Source organism: Spea bombifrons, chromosome 4, assembly GCF_027358695.1.
Source record: "Spea bombifrons isolate aSpeBom1 chromosome 4, aSpeBom1.2.pri, whole genome shotgun sequence".
NCBI classification, from domain to species: Eukaryota; Metazoa; Chordata; class Amphibia; order Anura; family Pelobatidae; genus Spea; species Spea bombifrons.
In genome coordinates, this window is record NC_071090.1 from 14,185,509 (window position 1) to 14,211,354 (window position 25,846).

The 25,846-nt window shown below is 38.9% G+C and overlaps 1 protein-coding gene across 1 annotated transcript; it reads left to right on the top strand.

Annotated features, from left to right (window-relative positions):
* Positions 1–1,230: 1,230 nt before the first annotated feature.
* On the top strand, positions 1,231–14,117 carry ETF1 (eukaryotic translation termination factor 1). The gene is made up of 11 exons (XM_053465388.1): positions 1,231–1,383; positions 1,487–1,601; positions 3,661–3,836; positions 5,497–5,636; positions 7,382–7,520; positions 7,935–8,125; positions 9,125–9,254; positions 10,245–10,400; positions 10,478–10,542; positions 11,829–11,976; positions 13,236–14,117. Exons 2-11 carry the CDS (start codon positions 1,516–1,518, stop codon positions 13,316–13,318), a joined length of 1,314 nt encoding a protein of 437 aa, XP_053321363.1. The 5' UTR covers positions 1,231–1,383; positions 1,487–1,515; the 3' UTR covers positions 13,319–14,117.
* Positions 14,118–25,846: the final 11,729 nt, after the last annotated feature.

A 25,846-nucleotide genomic window follows, 5' to 3' on the forward strand; every position in this document is an offset into this window, starting at 1 on the left:
AGGCATATACGGTATATAAGGCATATGTGGGGCCACAGTGGCATATCTGGGGGTAGAGTGGAGTGGCATATGTGGGGAGGGCAGCGTGGCATGTCTGGGAGGCAGTGTGGCATGTCTGGGGAGGATGGAGTGGTGTATCAGGGGTATAAGGCGTATCAGGCACAGTGGCATATGTGGGGGTGGAGTGGTATATGTGGGAGGCAGCGTGGAGTGGTGTATGTGGGAGGCAGCGTGGAGTGGTATATGTGGGAGGCAGCGTGGAGTGGTATATGTGGGAGGCAGCGTGGAGTGGCATATGTGGGAGGCAGCGTGGAGTGGCATATGTGGGAGGCAGCGTGGAGTGGCATATGTGGGAGGCAGCGTGGAGTGGCATATGTGGGAGGCAGCGTGGAGTGGCATATGTGGGAGGCAGCGTGGCAAGCCTGGGCTCAAATGTGCATCAATTGGGGGGGCTGGTTGGGAAATAAAGACAAGAAATGCATTTTATCAAAGTTTTTTTTTTATTCTGCTGTTTGTATTTAACATCATTTGTTTATTAAATTATTTTAAATAAATGAAAAATTTACATTCATTTTTTTTATCCGATTAATCGACAAAATAATCGGCCAACTAATCGATTATGAAAATAATCGTTAGTTGCAGCCCTACAAACACAACACAGGTTTATCCCACAAAAAATTTGAAAAAAATATTTGACATGTCATGGACCCAGGGTTGCAGGCCCGGGGTTCCTATTGTGTGCATTGGAGTTTTCCACAGCATTTGTTATGTTATTACAAAATGCGTATTCTGAGGTTTTTTTTTTGTGTCGATCAGATAACCCTTTCCAAGGTGATCACTCAGTGCCCAGTGTAGCTAGGACAGCGCAAATAGCTGGGGTTTCCATCTATCCGAGACACCCTGGGTTTGGGGTATCTCATCTGGTTGGGGTGCGGAGATTGGGGTCTTCTCCCCATTGGCTCTAGACTACTTATTTATACATACATCTGCTTGCATACAATTAGTAATCTTTATAACCGTTTAGCCATATCTGCTATGGACTACATCAATCAACGTGTTTTATTTTACGTAAAGTAAAAGCAGGCCCTAAATACCAAAGAAGAAGACTACATTTCCCGTGAGCGCATAGTCAGAGCGTCACGGGACGATTTTAATCTCCTACCAATTAAATGATGCCTTATTTCCCCAACGCCAGCCAATGTGGAGAAACGGTGTCGTCGGCGGGAAGTGACGTCGAGCAGCCCATGTGAGCAAGCTTAGATGCAACACATGCAGCGGCAGCTGAGAAGGGAGCTAGAAGCCGGTTTGTACGTCACAGCCGGGAGTTATCCCTGTTGAGATCCGACGCAGGTCAAGTAACTGAAATCCGGGAATAGGATACAGGTATAGACGATTGTAATCGATACAGAGAACACGGTGCGGGTGAGATATTTTTTTCTGCCCCCAACAAGCGCCGTCTGACTAACCGTTTCTCTCTCTTGAGCAGCGCGGCTGCATAAAGCAGGAGGCGAGAAGATGGCGGACGATCCGAGTGCAGCAGACAGGAACGTGGAGATCTGGAAGATCAAGAAGCTTATCAAGAGTTTAGAAGCCGCTAGAGGGTGAGGCTGGATTACGCTTTTAGTTTCCGGGCCGGCCTAATCCATGGAATCCATTACTGTTTATTTTCCGCACGAATATTGTACAAAAAGTTGCATGCAACCAAGCACGCTAGAGTATCGGCCCACCTCTTTCCAACGTGGGTTGTGCAAGTGGCTCAGTAGTATTCTGGTATCTGCTACCTAAAACCTAGCTGAATACATATTTATTTTTGAATGGTAATGTGCAAGCATGTAAAGGTCTTAGGTGTGTGTGTGTGTGTGTATATATATGTATATATACCGTATATATATATATATATATATATATATATATAATATGTAAATGATCCATGGAGGTTACAATATTTATCACGTTGTAATTTTAGGAGATATCTTACAGTAGACTCTTTCATATGAGGTACTTGTCTCTGTATGTAATGGTCAGTATGTAATCGCTCATTTTTAACACATTTATAATAGTGCAGTTTACTAGTCATTCCTAAATATTCTTTGAGGCTATAACTGAACTAAATGTCTCAAACTCTTAATGGTACTAGTTGTGTGCTTACAGGGAAGGGTGGCAAACTTTTGGTCTGGCAGTTTGACCCTGTAATAAAGTGGTTCTTAAAACCCGTTTGGAACATGTTAATTATGAGGAATTTGATCATTTGTTATAGATAAAGTGGACCTTCATCCAATTTATTATAACTAGCATCAGACTAAAAGGTTTCCCTTCAGAAGTGTCTGCTCATGTCCTTGGATAAAGGATAAAAGTAGACTTGGCTTGTGTTGGGTATTGAAATGTTATTTCTGTGTGGCACAGAACAGATTTTTATTGTACGCTTCTGCTCGTCATTGAAACTTTTCACATTGAGATTGCCATTTTTCTTTTTTTTTTTTTTTTTAAAGACTCCATAGGTATTTTTATTGTATGGGTTTTCCAACATCACATTCTGTGCCCAAGATTGCCAGTCAGAATCTTCACAAAAATTATTGTGCGGCCATTTGTTATTTTTTTTTATATTCCTTAGAACAATAGATTAAATTGTTCAGTCATAATCATACACACTGTTTTAAAGTAAGGGTTTATATCTAGGATACTAATGTACACTTTAGCTAATGTGGAAGTTGTACTTTTTTGCAGATAACCCAGTGCTCCCCTGCAAAACCCTAGGTTTCTTTGGTTTATAAAATGACCGGCTTTAAATGTGTAATAACACATGGCTGTTGCATATCTCTGGCTAACAGTGATTTCATTAAAGCTTTTCACTTATAGTGCATTGCGCATTGTTCATGAATTGTCTAATGCCACTAGAAGGAAAGGAGGAGTGGTAATAACTAGATGAGAGGTAACAGATTGTGTTAACTTCACCGACTTTTAATGCACCGATCTCTGCTTACCAGGTTTAATCCTTAAGATATTTGTGCTAAGAAACAAAGTAGGTAACTAAGTAGTTTTGATACATTTTGTAATGCTGAAAGACAATCAATGTTCAGCTACCATACATGCAATTGACATCTGGAAGTGATATATCATGTGTGCTGAATGCATGCTTAAGTACACTTCCTGCTTTCAGTACAGACAGGAAGGAGGAAACTGAGTTTCATTTTCTAACCGCAATAACAAAAGGAATGCACCTGTATGAACGCAGAAAAACTTACTAGGACATGTATAGATGAAGTGTGACCTTACCTTAAATCTTCAATCAATTATATCTGGTTGTCACAGAAAACTACAAATATGACGACCAGGTGGGCTGTAAGGATGCTTGTAATGCATCCAAAATCTTCTCTGTAGCGCCAAGGGCATTTGCAGACTATACACTTCAGAGTTCATATAAGGGTCTGTGTATACAATGTGTTGGCAATTCTGCTTGGTATAATATAATTGGTGGTATTTTATAAAGTGTCAGGCTTCTGTAGTGGATACACTTAAGTTTGCCAGCACCAATTTATTCTTTTAAGACCTGACAGAAAAGGCTATTCATAATTGTCGAAAATGTGTTCTCTTGTAGCAGTGGTCGTATTCAATTTGATTATTCAATTGTATATTTGTTCATTTGTGCTCTCTCCACCTCAGGAATGGCACCAGTATGATCTCATTGATAATTCCTCCAAAAGACCAGATCTCACGGGTGGCAAAAATGTTAGCTGATGAGTTTGGTACTGCATCAAACATAAAATCTCGTGTAAATCGCCTCTCAGTCCTGGGTGCAATTACATCAGTGCAGCAGAGGCTTAAACTCTATAATAAAGGTAAGAATAAACACTACCCCCCAAAGTGGAAATTGAATATACTTTGGTGTGCAGAGTGTAAACATTTATATATTGAGTATATAATAGTGTTATATTGAGCTGTACAACCTGCTGCTGAGGTTTACAAACCTGTTTTCCTTTCGTTACTTACAGTGGAATGAACCATAGTCGTCCGAATATCTAAGTTGTAATGCATGAACTTTCTTTCCTCTGTTGCAAAAACTTTAATAATAACTATTTGTAGTCTCTAAATATCCATAACCAATATTCACGGCACAAGCTGGTTTTTAGTTTACTTTTATAGGTGTGATTGGTTTGTCATGTTTATCTGAACTAGTGTGCAATGCAGCTTGGACATCTGCAGTTATTCACACTAGGGAGCCTTATCCATAACCGCCTTCATGCAGCATATGAGCACCTGTAGTCACAGTGATGGTCACATTGTGGAACTTTTGTGGCATGTGCTCTTGCTACCTTTTCTAATTCCCCTTTACCCTCTCTGACACCAGTTCCTGTCCCGCTCTTACTTTGCCTCCTACTGCTTCCGTTTTCTCCCAATGTCCTTGACTAACCCTCAGGTCTCTACCTTAGCTCTCTCAATCTTTACAAATTCTCATCTGATTTACCCCCTCCCCTCTTTCCAATCCCAAACATATGGCACTCTAACCTCAACTACCACTTGCTCTTCACAACACTCACGTTTCCAACCCTGGCACATGACAAGGCACCCTCAAAGATGTCCCTGCACTGCTAAACCTAGTTGGAAGTCTGAATTCCCACATCATAAATTCATGCTACGTTCCTTAACATAACCTCCCTTATCTACTTCCTGTCTCACAAACCTAAACATCTCTTCACTTCCTTAAATTCCCTTCACTCTATCATAACTACCCCTTCCACTTACCCTACTGCCTCTGACTGCCCCACACTTTTAATAAAAGTAACACACCAAAATTGGACAAAATTGCAAAAATGCAATAACAATATTAATATATATAATTAAAGGCAAACAAACTCCTCCCTGCAATCGCCGGTTTACCGACCATTGTGTCCCAGCTGTTAGTGGCAGCTTCAGGCACAGGGAGAAAATATTCTTCAGCCCCAACCCTCCCTTGCTTCCTGATTGCTCGATACCTGATTTTGTAATTATGCATGGTGTAAAATTTCCAGAAACAATTTTCAGAAAATTAATTTTGTTACACTGGGGACATGAAATGCAGCGTATGTAAAATATCATGCTTGAAATAAAAGCTTATTCCGTAAATAAACAAAATGATTCCTACATGAATTGAACGATCAGTTGGCCAATCAGATTTGCACCTTAGCACCAAATGCAAATAAAAAAGTGACTGGCGTTTTTTTGTGCCAGTCGGATGTAGACACAGTGCATCTTTCATAAAGGTCTTCATGTAATGTGGTTTGAATGCCATGTCATAAACGTGTATTTATACGTAAAAGATATTTCACACCAATTTATTAAAATTTTTCTGAAAATGGCTTTTTTTGTGTTTTTGTCCAGACCTTTCCCATCTCTTATCATGCCTAATTACTATTTTTAGCCGTTGCAGATTTTATGTAATAAGTTTAGTCTCTGCCGTAATTTATGCATGTGGACTGACAATCCTATTTTAGATTAAATCTTTTCCATTTCTATTTCCAGTGCCACCGAACGGGCTAGTTGTGTACTGTGGGACAATTGTTACAGAAGAGGGGAAGGAAAAGAAAGTAAACATCGATTTTGAGCCTTTCAAACCAATCAATACATCTTTGTATTTATGTGACAACAAGTTTCATACAGAGGTATAATTTTGAGTATTTTTAAATAGAATTTTCTATAAAAAAAAAAATGCGTGTAGTGCATCAAATTAATCTAGGTATTCTACTTTTTTGCATTATTGGTCCTTTGTCTGTTATCCATATTGAGTTACTTGTGCCTTTTTTGCTGTCCTCCCCTCTCTCCAGTGTGTCCGTTTTTATTGTTGGGCAATTAATTGGTAAATACCTAACAGCCATCTCTATATCAGAACTGACTTTGGAGGCGTGTGCCGCTTTCCATAGTTTTACCAAGGGAGAACAAAGTAATTTGGAAGCTCTCTTCAATGGATACTGAACAGTCATTAACTGCTGCCTGCTGGTTACTATGGTTCTCTGTGCCATGTCCAAAGTGGCCTTGTTGCTATTTTCCTTTTTTTTTTTTTTTTTTTTTTTTTTATGGAACTTTTATCTCTCTCCAGCCACCAGCACCTCCACACTTTCTGTACTGCTGCGTCATTACTTTCTTCTCCCTTACTCTCATCTTGGGCACCTTCGCCTCTGTTCTCCCCTTCGTTCACAGCAATGAATCCACTTCCACAAGTCCATATTCTAATCTAATCTTTTCCCTCTTGTCTACAGCTGGGGCACATCCCGGGCTTCACTTCTCCCTTCCTCCCCTTTCCACCTCCATTCAACACCCCAGAAGCCCCAATAAACATTCCCACATACCTTGCCACTACTCATAAACTCTTTGCTAGCAGTCTTGCCTCTCTCTGACAGAATGTTGGCATGTTTTCTGAAACGTAATCTCTCAAAAACTGAACTCCTTGTTACCTCCCTCCTCTGTTCCCCTCAATGTCTATTTTCTAATAATCACTCCATCCCCTTAAGCTTGCTGCTATGGTGTCATGCTTGACTCTGACCTATTCACTCTCCACATTCTCTGTCTCAAAAAATTGCCACCTCCAGCATTGCTTGCATCTGTCCCTTTCCAACATAAGATGTCACTAAGGCTCGTGTCCATGCCCTCATCTCCCATTGACTATTGAAATCCTGTCATAGCTGGTCTCCTTCATACCTTTTTCTTCCATCTACAATCTACCATGAATGCTGCCGCCCAACTTATCTTGCTCTCCTGTCGCTTTACTGACAGAAAAAGAAAACTTAAGAGGCATTGCAATTGGCTAAAAACAAGGACATGTTTGCTTAATCCCAGCAATAATTTGACATTTAGCTAATTTAATGTACAAGGAAACACAAATTACCAGTGTAACTCCAAACCTACAGATATACATTGATCAAAGTAAGACTTTAGTACAGTATTTTGGCCAATGAACATGCTCACCTACTATGCTATGCCACCCCCAAGATGGGCAACTGCAAAAAAATTCTTTGAATGGACCAATTTTCCCTATTTTTGGTTTGAGCTCCTTAATAAATAATGTAGGGTACTTATATCCTCCAAACAATTGAGAAAAGGTTAAATCATAAGTTTCACATATATCTCAATCTTTATTTGCTGGGCAGCAATATGAAATGTAATGTTTATTGGAATAGAATAAAGCCTGCCCGCTGTGTTAAATATGGAAAACATTCTAGAAAGTGGCAGCAGTTGTGTTGGATAATGTATACTTCTAACTCATACGCAAAGCAACATCTTTGAGCAATTTCAGGTACATGCATATGGGATGCTTTCAATATGCAGGAGGTTTGCTAAGGCTCATGTTTACCCTTTTTTGCTTTTAAACACCTCTGTTTTATATAAAATATATATATTTTTTTTATTATAGGCTCTTACTGCTCTCCTTTCTGATGACAGTAAATTTGGATTTATTGTGATTGATGGTAGTGGAGCACTTTTTGGCACTCTTCAAGGAAATACACGAGAAGTATTACACAAATTCACAGTGGATCTTCCAAAAAAGCATGGTAACATAATTTTGAGGGTGTATTTATGACTGTAATTTCACAATGTTTATGCGAGATCTCTTCCGTATGCACAGCATACGCTTCCTCGTTGCGTAGGGTTTTTTTGGTAATTTTATGTGAAACTGCAGAGGGGGGTATAAGGCATATTGGGGGGGGGGATTGGCAAATCTGGAATATTGGGGGCGGGGGTTTAGGCAGTGTGGCATATCTGGGGTTATAAGGCATATCATGAGAGGGCAGAGTGATATATAGCGGGGTGTAAGGCATATCTGGGGGGCAGCATAGCAAACTCTGGGGCAGATGTGCATAACTGGCGGGCAAAGGAAATTAAACCAAAAATGCATTTGTACAATGTATGCATATCTTCTGTCTCATCCCAGCAAACATCTTAGGTGTCTGTTTTCTCACCCCCAGGTAGAGGAGGACAATCTGCTTTGCGTTTTGCCCGCCTTAGGATGGAAAAACGACACAACTATGTGAGGAAAGTAGCAGAGACAGCAGTACAGCTATTTATCTCTGGCGACAAGGTGAATGTTGCTGGTCTGGTGTTAGCCGGGTCAGCAGACTTCAAAACAGAGCTCAGCCAGTCAGACATGTTTGATCAGGTACTTTTTCAAATGTGCTACTTCTGTGCACTTTTCTGCTGTGTGGCATTTGAAATCTGCATTTTTCTATTTTTTGCATTTGTAAGTGTTAATTTTAGGTAAACATATTAAGTTGTCTCCACTTAAATGTGTGGCTCAGTTTGAATAGCTTCTTGTTTTTAGTTATTTTAAGGTATCATTTAAACTTATTTTCCTTAAATGAATGTCTTTGTGGTTGTCAACAGTAACACTCAATAGCCACTTGATCGCCCAGTGCCCCAATTTGTCCAAATCTCCACTAATTTGAAATGCTAAAAGTTTAAATGTAGCAGTTCCACTGTAGCGCTTCAGATTATATCAAGATGTGAAACAGGGGCTGGTAGACTTATTTTCCTTAGGGGTATAATGTTGGATTTCCCCATACTTAAATTTAAAGTTTTTTTTTTTAATTATTTTAAAAAACAGTATGTTGAATAAAATATTACTTACTGTTGGCAGTTGCCCTCTTAGCTCCAGTATGTTGTATTTCAAGTAGGCAAATCATTCTCAATCATGGTCCCTGGGGCACGTGCTGCAGGAGTCCATGTTCGGAAAGCGGCGTTTCCGAACATGCTGAAACCAGTGTAATGTCAGTTATACTGTCCCCTCCTTCCTGGCAGTTAACTCCTCATTTACCAGTTTTCACTTTGAGTATTGGTAAATCTTTTAAGTACGAACTTCAATTTGTCTTGCAACTTTTCTCTCGAAAAGGAAAACTCCCACAAGCTAACAGAACAAGCACAATTAGTTAAGCTTTTTTTTTTGTTTCAGATGCCTAAAATAGGTGGTGAGACTTGTAAAATATACACAGAAGCAATAAAAAAAAGCCACAATCCATAAAGATGGAACTTTTGAATTGGCACACTGAAAATATTTTATGTCTGTATAATGCATGTTCATCTCTTCCCTTCTAGCTACTTATGCAATAATGGGATCCTTACAGCTAAAAATCTTTTATAGTTGAGCTTTTATATTTTGTAGCGATTGCAATCAAAGGTTCTGAAGCTTGTCGATATTTCGTATGGTGGAGAAAATGGTTTTAATCAAGCAATCGAACTGTCAACAGAGGTCCTTTCGAATGTGAAATTTATTCAAGAAAAGAAATTAATAGGTATGAAATATTCAAACATTTATTTGTAGTTTTTTTTGTTTTTAATCTAATAAAAAGTTAGAAAATGTGAAGTATAACCAAAGAGCTTCAAACCAAAACTTTTTTTTAAAATATAATTTTGCATAAAATCTCCTGAAAACTTGCAATACATTGATTGCAAGCCTTGGTGCTTTTAGTCCATTCCTAACTTGTTCATGTTTTATTTTTTCTCCAAACATAACAAGATGAAGTAAAGGCAAAATAAAGGGCAGTGGTGATGTCACCAAGGAATGTCTGTGATCTCAACCCCCTAATCACTTTATTAAGCTTGTTTTTTTTAGTTGTCCCCTTCCTTGATAGACGTAGCGGAAGCTTCCTTAACCTTTTGTAGTGCCTGCCATGTATGATGGACATTGTTTACAAAGTGTTCCTAGTGCGCCAGCTGCCTATCCCATGTGTTGTGGCCCTATACTCCTGCTCTAATTATTAGTACACATTCTGTTCGGAATCCAATATGTTTAACCTGTAAACATGCAGTTTCCCCTTTAACAACGGTTGAGGATTCCTACTCGCAGTACAAGTAAGATGGCTGCAGGTTGGCTCAGGACCTGAGGGCCAGCTTCCAGTACCCTTTAGAAATCCTGTAGATCCCTACAGATCCTTGTAAAGGATAGGGCACCCCAGACTAATATTGTATGATGTAGTGTAAACTATAGCCCTTTGAATGCAAGTTATGTAAAGCTGGTGCACCCCAATGGTTACATACTAATAAGACAAAGTATTTTTAAAACTTTTCCTCTCTATAAAACAATATACTCCGTAGAAATTATGCATAAGAATAGTTGATGCAGGCATTCAGTTAGTAAGCACAAAAAAAAAGCAGTTTTTGTGAAAGCACTTGTTACTGTCAACAGCTGATATGTACTACTCTAGAAGACAACCCCATTTAAGCAGCCTTTTTTTTTTTTTTGCCATTTTCCTGACAAATGTATTCTGGTGGCTTAATTGCAGGGAGATATTTTGATGAAATTAGCCAAGACACTGGAAAGTATTGTTTTGGTGTTGAGGACACGCTGAAAGCATTGGAAATGGGTGCTGTTGAAATCCTGATAGTTTATGAGAACCTGGATATCATGAGATATGTCTTGCGGTGCAACGGGGTTGAAGGTAATTTCATATATATACATTTTTTATTATGAGCAATATTGTTTTGCACTTTAACTTACTATTTTTGTCTGTCTTAGAGGACAAAATTCTTTATCTAACACCTGAACAAGAAAAGGATAAATCCCACTTTACTGACAAAGAGGTATGTAGTACTTTTTTGTTTAGCACTTACAGGGTTGACAACATCTAATGTATCTATAAAATTTGATACCACTCAAGACTGAGAAGTATAAAAAAAAAAAAAAAAAAGCTCAACTATCTCTGGTGGAAAGCTGTTTCAGTTATCCACAAGTCTCCATGAAATGATACATGTCATTAAAGCCTCTGACCCTCCCATCCACAATAACTCCTTATCCTTGCATTTCTGTTCCTCTTTGAAACCAGTTTCAATCCTGCACCATGTTTACATGTATTTAAATATCTATTGTATGTTGTCTGGTTTGTCATCCAAGCTATATACAGTGGATATAAAAAGTCTACACACCCCTGTTAAAATGCTAGGTTCTTGTGATGTTAAAGAATGAGACAAAGATAAATCATGTCAGAACATGGCACAAAAGCATGGCTTCACCAGAAGAAGACTAACGTTTTGGAATGGCCCAGCCGGAGCCCAGACCTGAATCTAATTGAATATCTTGTGCCACGTGAAGATGTGCTGTGCTAAGACTCCTAGCCAAAAAGACTGCTGTAATAAAATCCAAAAGGCGCTTCAACAAAGTATTAGTTTAAGGGTTTGCACGCTTTTGTTTGTTTTGCAATTGAATTGTTCACATTATAGGTCACATTAAAGGTGGAAAAAGTTCTGACGTGATTTCTTTGTCTCATTCTTTAAAATCACATTTTATCAGGGCTGTGTAGACTTTATACCCACTGTATGGTATGTCTGTATGTATTATTTCTATGTACTACTATGAAGTTTAAAAATGTTTACACAGTACACAGAGATCTGGACAAAGATCAAAAAAATGTGCATGATCCCTGTACTCTGCTAATGTCTTGATACGTATCTTGGTTTCTGTTCCCACAGGTTTGTAACATTAATGCCTGTTTTTTGACCAGGAGACCGACCATACTTTGACTTAAGTTGCCCATTGTTGATTGGTTCTTAAGATCGTGGCTATTTCCCCCCACAACGCCTTGCAGTAAATGTGTTTGGGAAAAGACTGTTATTTGTTTACATCTATTGGTTTTAACTTTAGCAGGAGAAATCACTCCGATATGTAATACTGTCTATAAGGCCAATCCATCAACACAGTAACAAATTTTGAATAGTTGTAGCAGGTCTAATCTTTACTCTTACAAATCCTATAAAAAGGGTAGCTGTTGTTGGCCCTGCAATTCTACATAGCTGTCCTGTGGAAACTTTATGCACATATACATCTTTGTGGTACAGTTTACTTTAAACCAATTGAATTTATTTTTCTGCAGACTGGACAAGAACATGAATTAATAGAGAGCATGCCTTTACTAGAATGGTTTGCTAATAACTATAAGAAATTTGGAGCAACACTGGAGATTGTTACAGACAAGTCACAAGAGGGATCTCAGTTTGTGAAAGGATTTGGTGGAATTGGAGGTAATTACGTTTAAACAGATTAATGGCATACAGGCTTAAGTTGCTTAAGGGTACCTTTTCTAGTCTTATAACTATTGAAATATTTTGATGCTGGATAGGATCTTTGCCAATTCTCAAACACTGAGCAGAAAGACAGATCTAAATATCTTTTAACGCCCACCCTCCTGTCTAAGTATTTGAACCCTGTCTCCTTTTGTGCATTGTACAAATCTTCAAATGTGAGGAGACCATAAAGCACAGCAGTGACTTTCTCTGGGCATTGTCTTGAAATTCTGTCTTATAAAGGAAATTTGTAATCCAGTTGAACTGTTTTGCTGAAACAGCACATTTCTGATTTCAGCCACTTACTTTGACAAATGATTTGTATACCCTCCAATCGATGGCACGTTCACTCTTCTAGCATCAGTTGGTTAACTGATTAAGAGAAACGGGTACCCTTTAATCAAGACAATAGTGGTGCAGTCCCTACACTTTCTACCTCGGGTTTGACACAACTGACGTGCTCAGCACAGCTATGTGACTGGAAAAGGAGGAAGCGTGTGAGAATACCCAGGATCTCTGAAAAGTGCTGGGCTTACAGAATTCAGGACAGGCTTCTTGTTCGTGTTTGGTAGAAAGTACTGTAAAAGTGCCCTGCACACGGTGTGACCCAAGTTCTCAAAGCCTGCAAAATTACTCAAACGTTCTAGTAGTAACCTAGTTTTGCAGGCCAGTTTCAAACACCGTACATTTTGTGGTGCTACTTTATCGTGCCGTCTACCTGAACTTGTAGGTTACAGTACAACTAATCTTTTCGGAGACACCATTGTGCTCATGAGTTATTTCCATTACACCTGTTACATTTTCTTTTTCCTGCCACATCGATGACAAGGCTCTACATTTTGTGGTGTATCCAGGTGATTGTATTCATGTAAAAACGCAACTGCGTTCTCTTCTGTGCAAATCATATTTTTTATAGAAATCTTTTTAACAGCATTATAGCAGGGTTATACTTAACTTCTTACTTATACTTGTGCTAGACAGAATGCACAACAGTTAACGGTAGACCACATGTAGACCTCTGACTGCACACTAAATTAACACCCATTTTGCAGTTGTGGTAGCATTTGAATGCTTTTTGTGCTTCCAAGTGAATTATTTGAAATTCAGATTTTCCTATGAGGTGTTGAAGTGTGACAAAATGTATTTCTGCGACATGTTTAGAAGTGGTTTTATAAATGATATGAACTTCCATAATAACATTTTGCTTCTCGTAACAGGTATCTTGCGGTATAGAGTAGATTTTCAAGGAATGGAATATCAAGGAACCGATGACGAATTTTTTGACCTAGATGACTACTAGGTAGTCAACATGGGTCTGGCAATGTGCCTAGCCCTCCAGCATCCAACCCAAGCAGAAGTTTCATGATGGAAACCAAACAGATCCCCCTGCCTTAGAAATGAACATTTCAAGAACTTGATCTATATGCATTTGATATGAAAAGCAAAACACATCATTTTGTCACTATATATAATGCAACTGCAAGATTCCCTATGCCACTTCGGCATTCACAAAATTACTTTTTATTTTTACTAAAATTTAGTTGCTCTTGTATTTTTAAGATTTATTTTTATTCCTTGTACGCAGGCAAAACACTTTACCTACTTTAAACATACAAGCAAAATATACACTGATTATCTAGTTCCTACCTAATTGGGCAAATACTACATTGTTCATTGACCCATTTACATTGTGTGCCATCATAATAAATTCAAGGAAAAAATAAGAGGCTGAACAAATTTGATTTTGGGATTAAGACTAAATTTGCTTCAACAGTCCATGCTGTAATTATTGGTGGTGGTACAGACTGTTTGTCAAATTAACTTTTATTTGAAAACTGATTTGTTCATCCAATATGCCGGAGCATGTGTTGGATTGGCCAAAATATTCAGAACCTTGGAGATGCAAATAACAGCGTATTTAATGTTAAAGTGCTCCTGTGTCATCCAACATACAGTGGCAATGTATTGCATGCCTTGGTTTTTGTTAGACATTCTGCAGATCTGAACACTGAAGCCAGCATTGAACATGACCTTTGGATGCCGTGGCCTTTAATATTTTGACTTCTAAATACATTAAAATAGCATCTGCTTAATACATACTTGCTAAAGTGCACTTTTTCCTAATTTCTGTGTTCTAACAAATTGCAAGCATTTGGTCATAAGAAACTTAGTTTGTGAAATGTAGTGTTTGAATTGTTGTCATCTGTTTTCTGGCTACTAGTTGGCCATATTTATTTATGTACCTTGTAAATTGATGCTTTCACATCTCAGGCACACTGAATATTGGAGTTAATTTAAGGGGATGTTTTTAAACCAAATCTATTTGGTACTCTTCAATTAGCATTTATCAAATGTTGTAGATGGGATATGTCATTTGTTCCTTATTTCCATTGTGCCTTTTATGTGTAAGCTAGGGTCATGGAAATCAGTTTTGATTTAGAAATCTTTCTTAACCTGTCATTTTGTGCTTGTGGGGTTTTTTTTTATTAGAATGTGCCCAGATAATGAAACCTTTCGGCCATATGATACATAGATAATTTTTTCTCACTTACAATACTCTAGGTGCAAAGTCATTCCATGGCATGTTTCTACATTAGAAATCATTGTGTGTATCTATGTATAATATATATATATATATATATATATATATATATTATACATTATACATATATATAAAATTATAAAACCTTTGCTTTACCTTATTCATATTAGCATATTGCTTCATTCCTGATTCTGTGATCAAAATGTGCCCAACTTTAAAAACTAACCTCAGCAGAGTGTATAGAAAATTATTTCCATTTAACTATTATTGGGTCCAATTTTACTCCAGTTTATTTTTGTTCAGTAAAACAAAGCACTAACATTTTTTTTAATGAGTACACATGCACATAACTTCATCTATTTAAGTCTGTCTTTGCAGTGTGATTATCGGAATATGATCAGATGTTACCTTTGTAAATGGGTCTAGTGTGATCTGAATCTTATAATGCAAATGAATTTGGATGTACATTTCCATTTATTTTGGAATCTATGCTGCTTGATTCTCATAACAATTTTAAATATTCTGCATTCTGGTAGCTTTACTTTTTAATATTTGTTTAGAAATGATGCCAAATTTTTGTATTTCTTTAATTTGTTAATGTCAGTGACGACACATACGTGTATACGTATAGTTAAGATGGGGTATAGCTGTTAGCCTTCACTTATCTATAGCCTCAAATGAGCTTTCCCAAACAGTTAACTTGGTGTTGTGATGTACAGAAATTGAGCAAAGTATTAAACCATATTTAAGAATATAAGAAGTTTCCGGGGTTTTCTTGGCTGTAGATGTTTAACTTTGTAGAACTTCAATTTTTGTTCTATTGTTGAATATGAAATTTTAAGGTTGTTGCTATGACTTGTAGCAACAAGGTTGTTAAAGCTGTAGTGTTAATAGAAATTTATCAGACACCCTATACAATTTAATATCCATGTATTGGACAAGCTGAGTACAGTCCATGATTGTTGTACAAATGGACATTTCATGCAAGGTAAATAGCTTTGACTTGACTGTTTTGGTAAAATTGTATATTACAGGGAGAAATTACCTCATAAAATTACAAATTTATTTCAATATTTTAAGTGGCTAGGGATTACAAGGACCCTATGAATTTTCATGTTTCTAACTGAACCTGTGTTCTTACGTTTTCTTACACTTATCAGATTAACTTTCCATATGCAGAAGCCTGAGCAAATACAACTCCTAAAAAGAATGAAAGGAAATTGATTCAAACTGTATAATGTCCACGCTGTAGAATGGGATAACAAGGGTACTAAAACATGGTTGTGACGGATCCTGTGCAGATGGATGGTATCTACCGTCAATAGTTCCAGCGATCTCCTATGGTCCCCTCGGTATACTCCAGACTTCCATTAACCAAGTAGTTACACTCCACGATGACGTGTCCCTTATCCCCAAATCACAGACACGGTCTTAGGCTTGAACAAATAAAAATCTGCTTTATTGTACACCAAACACTAAATTTATATGTGAGACCATCTTGGGTGAACAATACATACATTAGCTTAAACACTTTAACTGGCACTAATCAGGAGAGGGCTAGAACAGGGAGCAACTAATCACAGTGCAGGAGGTGTGGTCAGGGGTGGCCAACGTCCCTTTAACTTAGGGACCAAGCAAAAGGGGAGATACTCCCTATGGATATCTGGGGGTATGGCTGTAGCAACCAATAGGGACGGTGCCTACCTAGCAGACCACCTACAACCTTGCAACAGATACTCCTGTGACAATGGCTAACCAAACTTTAAAATACACAAATACATATCGGAGCCAAGAATTAAATTATCTGATTAAAACAGTCTTGACTTTTCAACCCAGCCATGCAAAATTCTGGCTTTCAGTGGTGCATGAGATTCATACAACAGGGCTGCACAAACATGCATCAGGAAAGTTCCGGCTTGTCTGACTTTCTTTCTCTCTAGATCGACATGCAAATTAGTAGTAACTTGATAAAGTGTGAGGCAATTGATGAGTGCATGCAGACGGTGCTTTTCTTTTTGTACGTTTGTGGCCAAGGCTGTTTTAATACTTTTGCAGTGCTTTATGTTTTAGCTGTAATTTTCGTCGTTCCCATTGCGTGCACCCACAAATTAGTTTTTTTTTTTTTTTTCTTCAAAACAAGGGCTTTCTTCAGATATCATTTTTTTGATCGTATCTAATTTCCTATTAAAAAGAGATAAAAAAAAATGCTGGTATTTTAACTCTTTCAATGCACACCACCAGCCCTTTGCCAAAGTTTGTGGTTGTGTCCTGCACAAATGGTACTTCAGATGTGAATTTATAGCTCCTGGTATATTCACACGGTCGTCTGTGGCCCTCTTGAGAACCTGTTTAAAAAAAAAAACAAAAAAAAAAAACTCTGTGGCGCTTGTAACCCCTCTCCGGAGCAGTCAGTGCGTCCTGGGGTGGATTTTTCAGTGTTGCTAAATGTCTCGCTATTAAGGCATTTTAGCAACACTGTTTAACCCCTTTGTGACAAATGCTGATTTTATATTTTGTACCCTTCGTGACAGTGATACCCTACATGTATGGGTTTGTTATTTTTGGGGGAACTAAAAGGCCACAGTTGGTACGTGTGCATTTTTCTAATTGGAAATTAGATGTGTGGCCATCCTTCCCCCGGTGTTAATTGGGACATTGTTGAACCCGGCCAATTCAATTTACCCCATCAAATCATATTTTTTTTTAAAAGTAGACACCCCATGGGCATTTAATATGCCAGTATTTTATCTCTTTCCATGTGAGAATTATTTTAAGCTAACGTGCTATCTTTAGGACTTGCTCACAAAAATATATATATATATATATATATATCGTATTTGCTCGATTATAAGACTAGGTTTTTTTCGGAGCAAATGCTCTGAAAAATACCCCTCGTCTTATAATCGGGGTCGTCTTATAATCAGACCTCAAATAGGTCTGACTATGAGACGACTAAGATCCAGATCCCCCGCAGCTGCAGGGGACCTGGATCCTCCTGTCTCCCCCGACCCACTTACCGGTGCTTCTGAGTCCCCAATGTGCAGTCGGGGCGTAGCGGAAGGAGGTGTGGCTAGTAGCGGGGGATGTCTGCGTCCAAAGCGCAGACCTTCCCCGGCTGTCAGATATCAGAGTTCCCTGCACCGGTGCGGGGAATTCTCTCTGACAGTCGCGGAAGGTTTGCGCGATGGACGCGTAGAGCTCTACACGCTGCCCCGGCAAAATGGCAGGGGAGTCAGAAGCACGGGTAAGTTTGGGGGAGGGAGTGTTAAACGGGGGGCATAAGGCATTTCTGGAGGCAGAGTGTTCTATGAAATGCCTTTTTAAACCCGTTAATGCCACTCTGCCTCCAGAAATGCCTTTTTAACTCTCTATATGCCACTCTGCCTCCTGAAATGCCTTAAACCTCCCTATATGCCACTCTGCCCCATAATATGCCTTTTAACCCCCTTAATGCCAGTGGCATAGAGGGGTATAAGGCATTTCTGGAGGCAGAGTGGCACATAGGGGGTCAAAAGGCATATCATGGGACACAGTGGCATTTAGAGGGTTAAAAGGCATATCATGGGGCACAGTGGCATATAGGGGGGTATAAGACATTTCTGGGGCAGATGTGCATAACTGGGGGGGCAGGTTGAAAAATAGAAGGAAATAAAACCAAAATATTTTTCTCAGTCATAGCTTTTATTAAATTTATTTCATTTTTTTGGAACTTGAAGGTTCCCCTGATAGTGACATTAGTGGGAAATTATTTTTTATATTTTACTGTTTTATTACCTATATTTTTCTAATTATTATTATTTTTATTTTATACATTTATTTTTACTAATCACATTGATTAGAAAGCTGGGCTCCATTGACTTGCATGGTTGAATGCAGTACCTGTATTCAACCTGCAAGTGGAGCCAGAGTTCTCTAGAGGGTCAGGAGACTTCATTGTTTTTTTTACAGGACGGTCGCCATCTTGCGGTTGTCGAAAATCCACTCGCAGTGGACAGCCCGTCCTGGGGTAAGTGTTTGGTGTCGCTGAATGCCTCCTAATCGAGGCATTTCAGCAACACCATTGAAGTTTAGGAGGTGATCGTTGATCGCCTCCTAAACACTTTTAAAACGGACGTTGACGCCCCGGGGAGGGGCTAGACATGGCCCCTAGTGCCGATCACAGTGTTGCTGAATGCCTCGAGGTCGAGGCATTACAGCAACGCCGTTTGGGTGCATGACGGTCCTGGCACGTCAATTGTCGTTAACCCTTCGTTTTCGGGTGACGTGTTTGGACCGTCAATTGTCATTAAGGGGTTAAGTTTTGGAGGCGATCATTGATCTCCTCCTAAGCTCTTTTAAATCAGGCGTCACCGCCATACAGTGTATGGCAGACGTTGAAGCCTTACACCAAACATACCATCTAGTCTCGTTAGGAAGTCTAGCTTCAGTCTCTGTCTGCCCCACCATTGTAAACAAAAATTATGCGTATTATAACTAGACCTGTGTATCACTGGACTTGTGTATCACTACCTCAAAATGGTTAAAGGTCAGAAAAACAAAAGCAAGGAAAGGAAAATTACCGGCAAGGCTAAATTGTTTTTGCAGAATAATTTAAAAAAAAATTCTAATCTTATGCCATGAAAAAAAATCTTATATAAAATAAAAGTACTTGTTTGTCATAGTTGAATCTTTAGCCATACATTTGCTGGTGCTTGTAACAGTCCTCCTTTAACTGGGCGGAAAAATTAATGATTATTGTTAATCAGGCCAGACACGTCACAAAAAAAATGGTCGGTTAACCAATGGCGTGCCTGGAACGTCATGGCATTAAACGGGCTTAGAAAGTGATCTATGATCACTTTTTTCGCTTAAACGATGTCTGGCCCTTCCCCAGGGCGTCAACGTACGTCATACATTGTACTATCGGCGATCGCCTCCTAAACTTCAATGGTGTAGATAGAGAGCAATTCAGCAACAACGAACACCCACCCCAGGCCTTTATTGGCACATTCAAAAAGAAAATGATGCATCAGAAATATTCCTCAATCCCATAAACCTACCAAAAATGTAATTGGTTGTGACTTCTTAAAAGCAAGGTTCCCCTCGATGTCATGAAAACGGTCCCATCGGCTGAACGGGAGGTGATAAAGAAAATATTTCATAAGTATTGGATTGTGTATCTGTTTGACTGTTGGAGGCATTGGCAATTGTTGTATATGCGAGTACATCGTTGTTTCGTAAACATTGATTCAATCTGCCTGGGAAGCTGGAGACTTTGCTATTCTGTTGTGAAGAGGTATCAGTGTAGCGATTAGAATGAATGTCGCAATATCTTTGCGATGTTATCGGAATATGGATAAATCCTACAAGATTAGCAATGAAGGATTATTCAAGTCACTTATTATCATGTTACATTTCTTGCAACAAAAAAACGATGTATCCATTTTTATGCCTTGATTTTGTTCAGCATTAATTAACGACTGGAAATGTGTCCACACATCAAATAGTATGCTGGAAGTCAAGAGGTATGTTAAGAATGCTTGTAATGAGCTTATCATAAGATGTTGCGTTCATCTTCTTCAGACTCGTGTACCCAAAAATACTGAATATGTAACCGGTACCACTGTATATATAATTTCTGAGATTTTCTCAGTCCAGGCTATAAAGATTTTAGAGCTTTACCAAGGTTTTGTATCCACTAAGGAGATTTTCCTTCATGAATATCAGTACATAATTTAGAATGTATTTTTTGTGTAAATATATTTGTGGTATATGATTGGTACCTATGATTATCTTAATAGATTTCAAGTATTCTAAAAATGCAGTCCTTAATGGCAGCTTCAAAACAAAATGTGGAACATCAAGTTGAAGTATTTGTAAAATTGTCTTGCAATGGAGGGTTGAAGATCATATTTAAACTAGACTTGGGAGCCTTCGTGTCCATCTTTGTGGGGGGGATTGCCATATTCCACGAATATTCACTCATTAGGGTGTTCAGCTTCGGGCGAACATTTGTGTACATTCTTTCTGGGGTTTTTCTTTTTTTCTTTTGGAAGGGGCTCATACAGGGCCTCCTCTGCCATCAACCAATGAAGTACAGCTGCTCTTCATAGGTTGGTGTCAGACGAGCCCCCCTGTCGGTGACCAATAAAGTCGCTCGTACAGACTTTAAAAATCCTGGTGCCACAACTCGGCCTGGCCCGCTCCAGGAGTTAACCCCTTAGTGAAAAGACTGTTTCTTTTTTGTAGTACACTTTGGGACAAAGGCTCTTAACATTTTTCAGTGTTGCTCTTTAGATGTAATTTTCTTCTTTCTCATTCTGTGCACCCACACACATTATATATTGTTTCTTTAGATACCATTATTTTTTTATCATATCATCTAATTTACAATAAAAAGATTAAATATGGTGATTTTTTTTTTTGGTTAAAGGCTTTCTCACTTTTATTTGAAAAATCCTTTACTCATCTGCAAAAACTAATGAAAAAACCTGCTAAATAGATTCTGCTATTTGTCCTGAGTTTAGAAATACCCAATGTTTTGATTTTGTTGATTTTTTTTTTTCTGCAAGTTATTGGGCAATAACCCAAAAAGTTGGGTTTTGTTATTTCAAAACTAGACACCCTAGGGTATTTCAAATGCCAATATTTTAACCTTTCCATACAGTAATTCTACCATCAGCCTTTGTCAAACTTTATGGTAGCAATTTTTTTTGGAATGGAATGGAATCCAACAGATATTAGTAACCATCCACAGACCGCAAGAGTGTCAGGGTGAAACATTGTGTAACATTTATACTGGAATTGTTTTGAAAAGACTACAACTGTTTTCCCAGGATTCATTGACATTGCCTATACTGACACTTTACAGATTGTAACAGATTATAGAGATATTTAAACAAAATGGCATTATTTAGACACATAAGTGAATTCGATCCAGAGACTGATGTCTGGGATCCATGGATAGAGCGTCTAGATCAATATTTAGAGGCTAACAATGTCAAGGAAGAAAAGAACGTAGCTGTCTTTTTAACAGCAGTTGGTGCCAAACCCATTGAGAGATCTTTTTTCACCTGCCAAGCCATCCACTAAAACATTTTTGGAACTGATTACTATTTTAACTGATCATTATCTACCGCGCCCGTTAGAGATCGCAGAAAGGTACAAATTTTATAACCGAAGACAAAAACAGGGAGAAGATGTGAAAACGTATGCAATGACACTGAAGAAATTGGCAGGCACTTGCAGATTTGGAGACTGCTTACAAACTGCTTTGAGAGACATGTTTGTATTGGGAATGAATAATGAAATAAGAAATAATAAGAAAGTTATTAACAGAGGATATGACCTGAGCGTTGGAAATAATATCGGTCATGGAGACAGCTAATAAGGATGCAGGGGTTTTACAAGCAGAGCAAAAAGAGGAAGATAATAGAGAGGACATTTTTCACACACAAATGAAGAGAAACGACAGAAGTTCTGATGAAGAGGATCACTTGAAGAAACTAAATATCTACAGTTTGGAAACAGACCAGAAAGAAATAGTGGTAGATGTGAAGATAGAAGATCATCCACTTGATGATACGGGAGCAGCGGTATCAGTTATCTCGCTTAATTATTGGAACCAACAAATGTAAGATTACAAACATATTTGTTACATTACCTAAAACCACTAGGAAAGGTTATGGTGATGGTTACTTTTAAAGGAAGAAATAAAATTCTTAAATTGTATGTCCTAGAAAAAGGAGGGCCACCATTGGATACACCAGTTGGGTATGCCAACCGTAAAAATTGCACCGCGTTTGACTCTGAATAAAGAAGAAGACCCTTGGGTAAAGGAAATGAAAATAAAATATAGTTCAGTGTTTGATGAATTAGGGCGAATGCGGGGTGCGTTAGTCAAACTTCAGTTAAAGGAGGATGTATCTCCAACATTTTTAAGGCACGGTCTGTTCCTTTTGCCATCAAAACTGGCATAGAGGATGAACTACAGTGCTTAGAGAAGTTAGGGATCATTACCAAAGTTGAACGGAGTGAATGAGCATCACCAATTGTTCCTGTAAAAAAAAAAGAACGGTGAATTGAGAATTTCAGGATGGCATTCAACAATCAGCTAGCCATTGATAAATATCCACTTCCCAGAACTGAAGAGATTTTTGGCTCTTTGGCAGGGGATCAAACATTTTCAAAAATTGACTTAAAACAATCATATTTACAACTTGAAGTTCACCCAGAGTCAAGGAAATTACTAACTATCAACACACATAAAAGATTATATCAGTATAATCAAATGGTTTTTGGTATAGCCTCAGCCCCAGCGGTATGGCAACGCACTATGGACGTAATTTTAGCAGGAATACCCAATACTCAGTGCCTATTGGATGACATGTTGATCACTGGAAAGACTGATGGCGAACATAAGAAAAATGTCATACAAGTTTTGCAAAGGTTAAGAGATCATGGATTAAAAGCCAATCTCCAAAAATGTGAATTTCTTAAACCTCGATTGGAATTTTGTGCTCATGTGGTAGATAAAGAAGGCTTACATATGACTGAAAAAAAGTGAATGCTCTGGTTAAGGCTCCCACTCCAATAAACATCACACAATTGAGATCCTTCTTAGGCCTCTTAAATTATCACAGTTTCCTTCCGAATATAGCACAAATTTTATTTCCACTTAGTCTTCTGATATCAAATGTGAAATGGAATTGGACACAAGAATGTGACATGGCATTCGAATTATCAAAAAACTTGTCCTATACTCTAGGGTCCTCAAACTACGGCCCGCGGGCCACATGCGGCCCGCGGAGTGCATTTACCCGGCCCGCCGGGTGTTTTTGCCTCAGGACATCCATGTGTTCCGAAAGATGCTTTCGGAACACAAGGATGCCTCTGTGAAGTCCCTGCGGCACGCGTAAACACTTACCTCCAGCGCGCGTCCTTTCTTCTTCGCGCGAAGAAGCAAGGACGCGCGCTGGAGGTAAGTGTTTACCAGCGGCGCGTCCCTTCGGTGTTCTGACCACCGATCCTCCGGTCCTGCTATGGCCGGAGCGGTGGTCGGAACACTGAAATGGGGCAGTACACAGGCATACAGCCTCCAGCCATACTGTATGGCTGGAGGCTGTATGCCTGTGGGGGAACATACTGCCAGCCTAATGTGGGGGGAACTATACTGCCAACGTAATGTGGGGGACTATACTGCCAGCCTAATGTGGGGGGAACTATACTGCCAACCTAATGTGGGGAACTATACTGCACCTAATGTGGGGAGCTATACTGCACCTAATGTGGAGGACTATACTGCCAGCCTAATGTGGGGGGAACTATACTGCCAACGTAATGTGGGGGACTATACTGCCAGCCTAATGTGGGGGGAACTATACTGCCAACCTAATGTGGGGAACTATACTGCACCTAATGTGGGGAGCTATACTGCACCTAATGTGGAGGACTATACTGCCAGCCTAATGTGGGGGGAACTATACTGCCAACATAATGTGGGGGGAACTATACTGCCAACGTAATGTGGGGGACTATACTGCCAGCCTAATGTGGGGGAACTATACTGCCAGCCTAATGTGTGGGGGACTATATTGCTTCTAATGTGGGGGAACATACTGCCAGCCTAATGTGGGGAACTATACTGCACCTAATGTGGGGGGGAACTACAACCTAATGTAGGGGAACTACAAACTAATGTGGGGGAACTATACTGCACCTAATGTGGGGGAATGTTGCTGGTATATTGTTTTTTTAGCGCTGTATATATTTATTGGTATAGGAAACAATTATGTCAAGAAAGAGAAAAATTGACTCGGAGTGTAGGATATTCAAAGAACAGTGGACTTATGATTACTTTTTCATACAGTACAAGGAAAGAGCTGTGTGTCTGATATGCCAGAATATAGTGTCTGTGTTCAAAGAATACAATTTGCGTCGACACTATGAAACTCAACATAAAGATAAACATGATTGTTTGGTCGGAGAAGTGAGAAAAGATAAAATATTAAAACTGAAAAATACATTGACAGCTCAGCAAAATACTTTTGTGAAGCAGAAGCAGCTAAATATTTCATCAATGAGAGCAAGTTTTCAAGTTGCCAAGCTAATAGCGTGCACTGGCAGACCATTCGTGGAGGGAGAATTTGTTAAAGAATGCCTTCTTTCTGTTGCCAAAGAGATGTGTCCAGAGAAGGCCGATTTATTTAGTACAGTGAGTCTTTCAGGACCTACAATTACACGGAGGTTTGAAGAAATGGGAGACAATCTGTATCAGCATTTGCAAAACCTGACAAAAAAACTTTCCAATTTTTCCTTGGCACTTGACGAAAGCAATGATGTTCGTGATTCTGCACAACTTTTAATTTTTATTCGTGGGACGAATGACAATTTCGAAGTCACAGAAGAGCTTGCTGCACTGCAAAGCATCAAAGGAACAACTACAGGAGAGGATATCTATGAAAAGGTTTGCCAAACTGTGAATGGTTTGGAGCTGGACTGGGCTAAACTAGCCAGTGTGACAACTGATGGTGCTCCTAGCATGGTGGGGTCTAAGAAAGGAGTAATTGCTCGCATTAACCAAGAGATGGACAAACATAATTATTCTCATCCAATAGCCATACACTGCCTCATCCACCAACAAGCGCTGTGTAGTAAATCACTGAAGTTGGACTCTGTTATGACAATTGTGGTATCTTGTGTTAACTTCATTAGAGCTCATGCACTAAACCACAGACAATTTCAGGAATTTCTGTCTGAGCTAAATGCTGACTATGGAGATGTTCTGTACCACACAGAAGTCCGTTGGCTGAGTCGAGGGAGAGTTTTGAAACGTTTCTATGACTTACTTCCACAGATTACAGCTTTTCTGCTTTCAAAAAACAAAGAAGTACCAGAGCTCAATGATGCAGAATGGAAATGGCACCTTGCCTTTCTAACAGATGTAACAGAGCTACTCAACAGTTTAAATGTGCAACTTCAAGGAAAAGGAAAGCTCATCTGTGATATGCAATCACATGTCAAAGCATTTGAAGTAAAATTAGGCCTCCTCATCAAACAAGTGAAGGAGGAAAACTTCTGCCATCTACCCACAACTCAAAATCTGTTAGCGGAAAAACCATTGGTTGCATTCCCAAACAAAACTTGTGTGGATTCACTGGAAAAATTGCAAAAGGAGTTCCAATTTAGATTTAAAGAGCTTCATCTCAATGAACAGGACATACAGCTTTTCCGTAACCCATTTTCTATTGACATTGAAAATGTGGATACAATTTACCAAATGGAACTGGCTGAACTGCAGAATTGTGA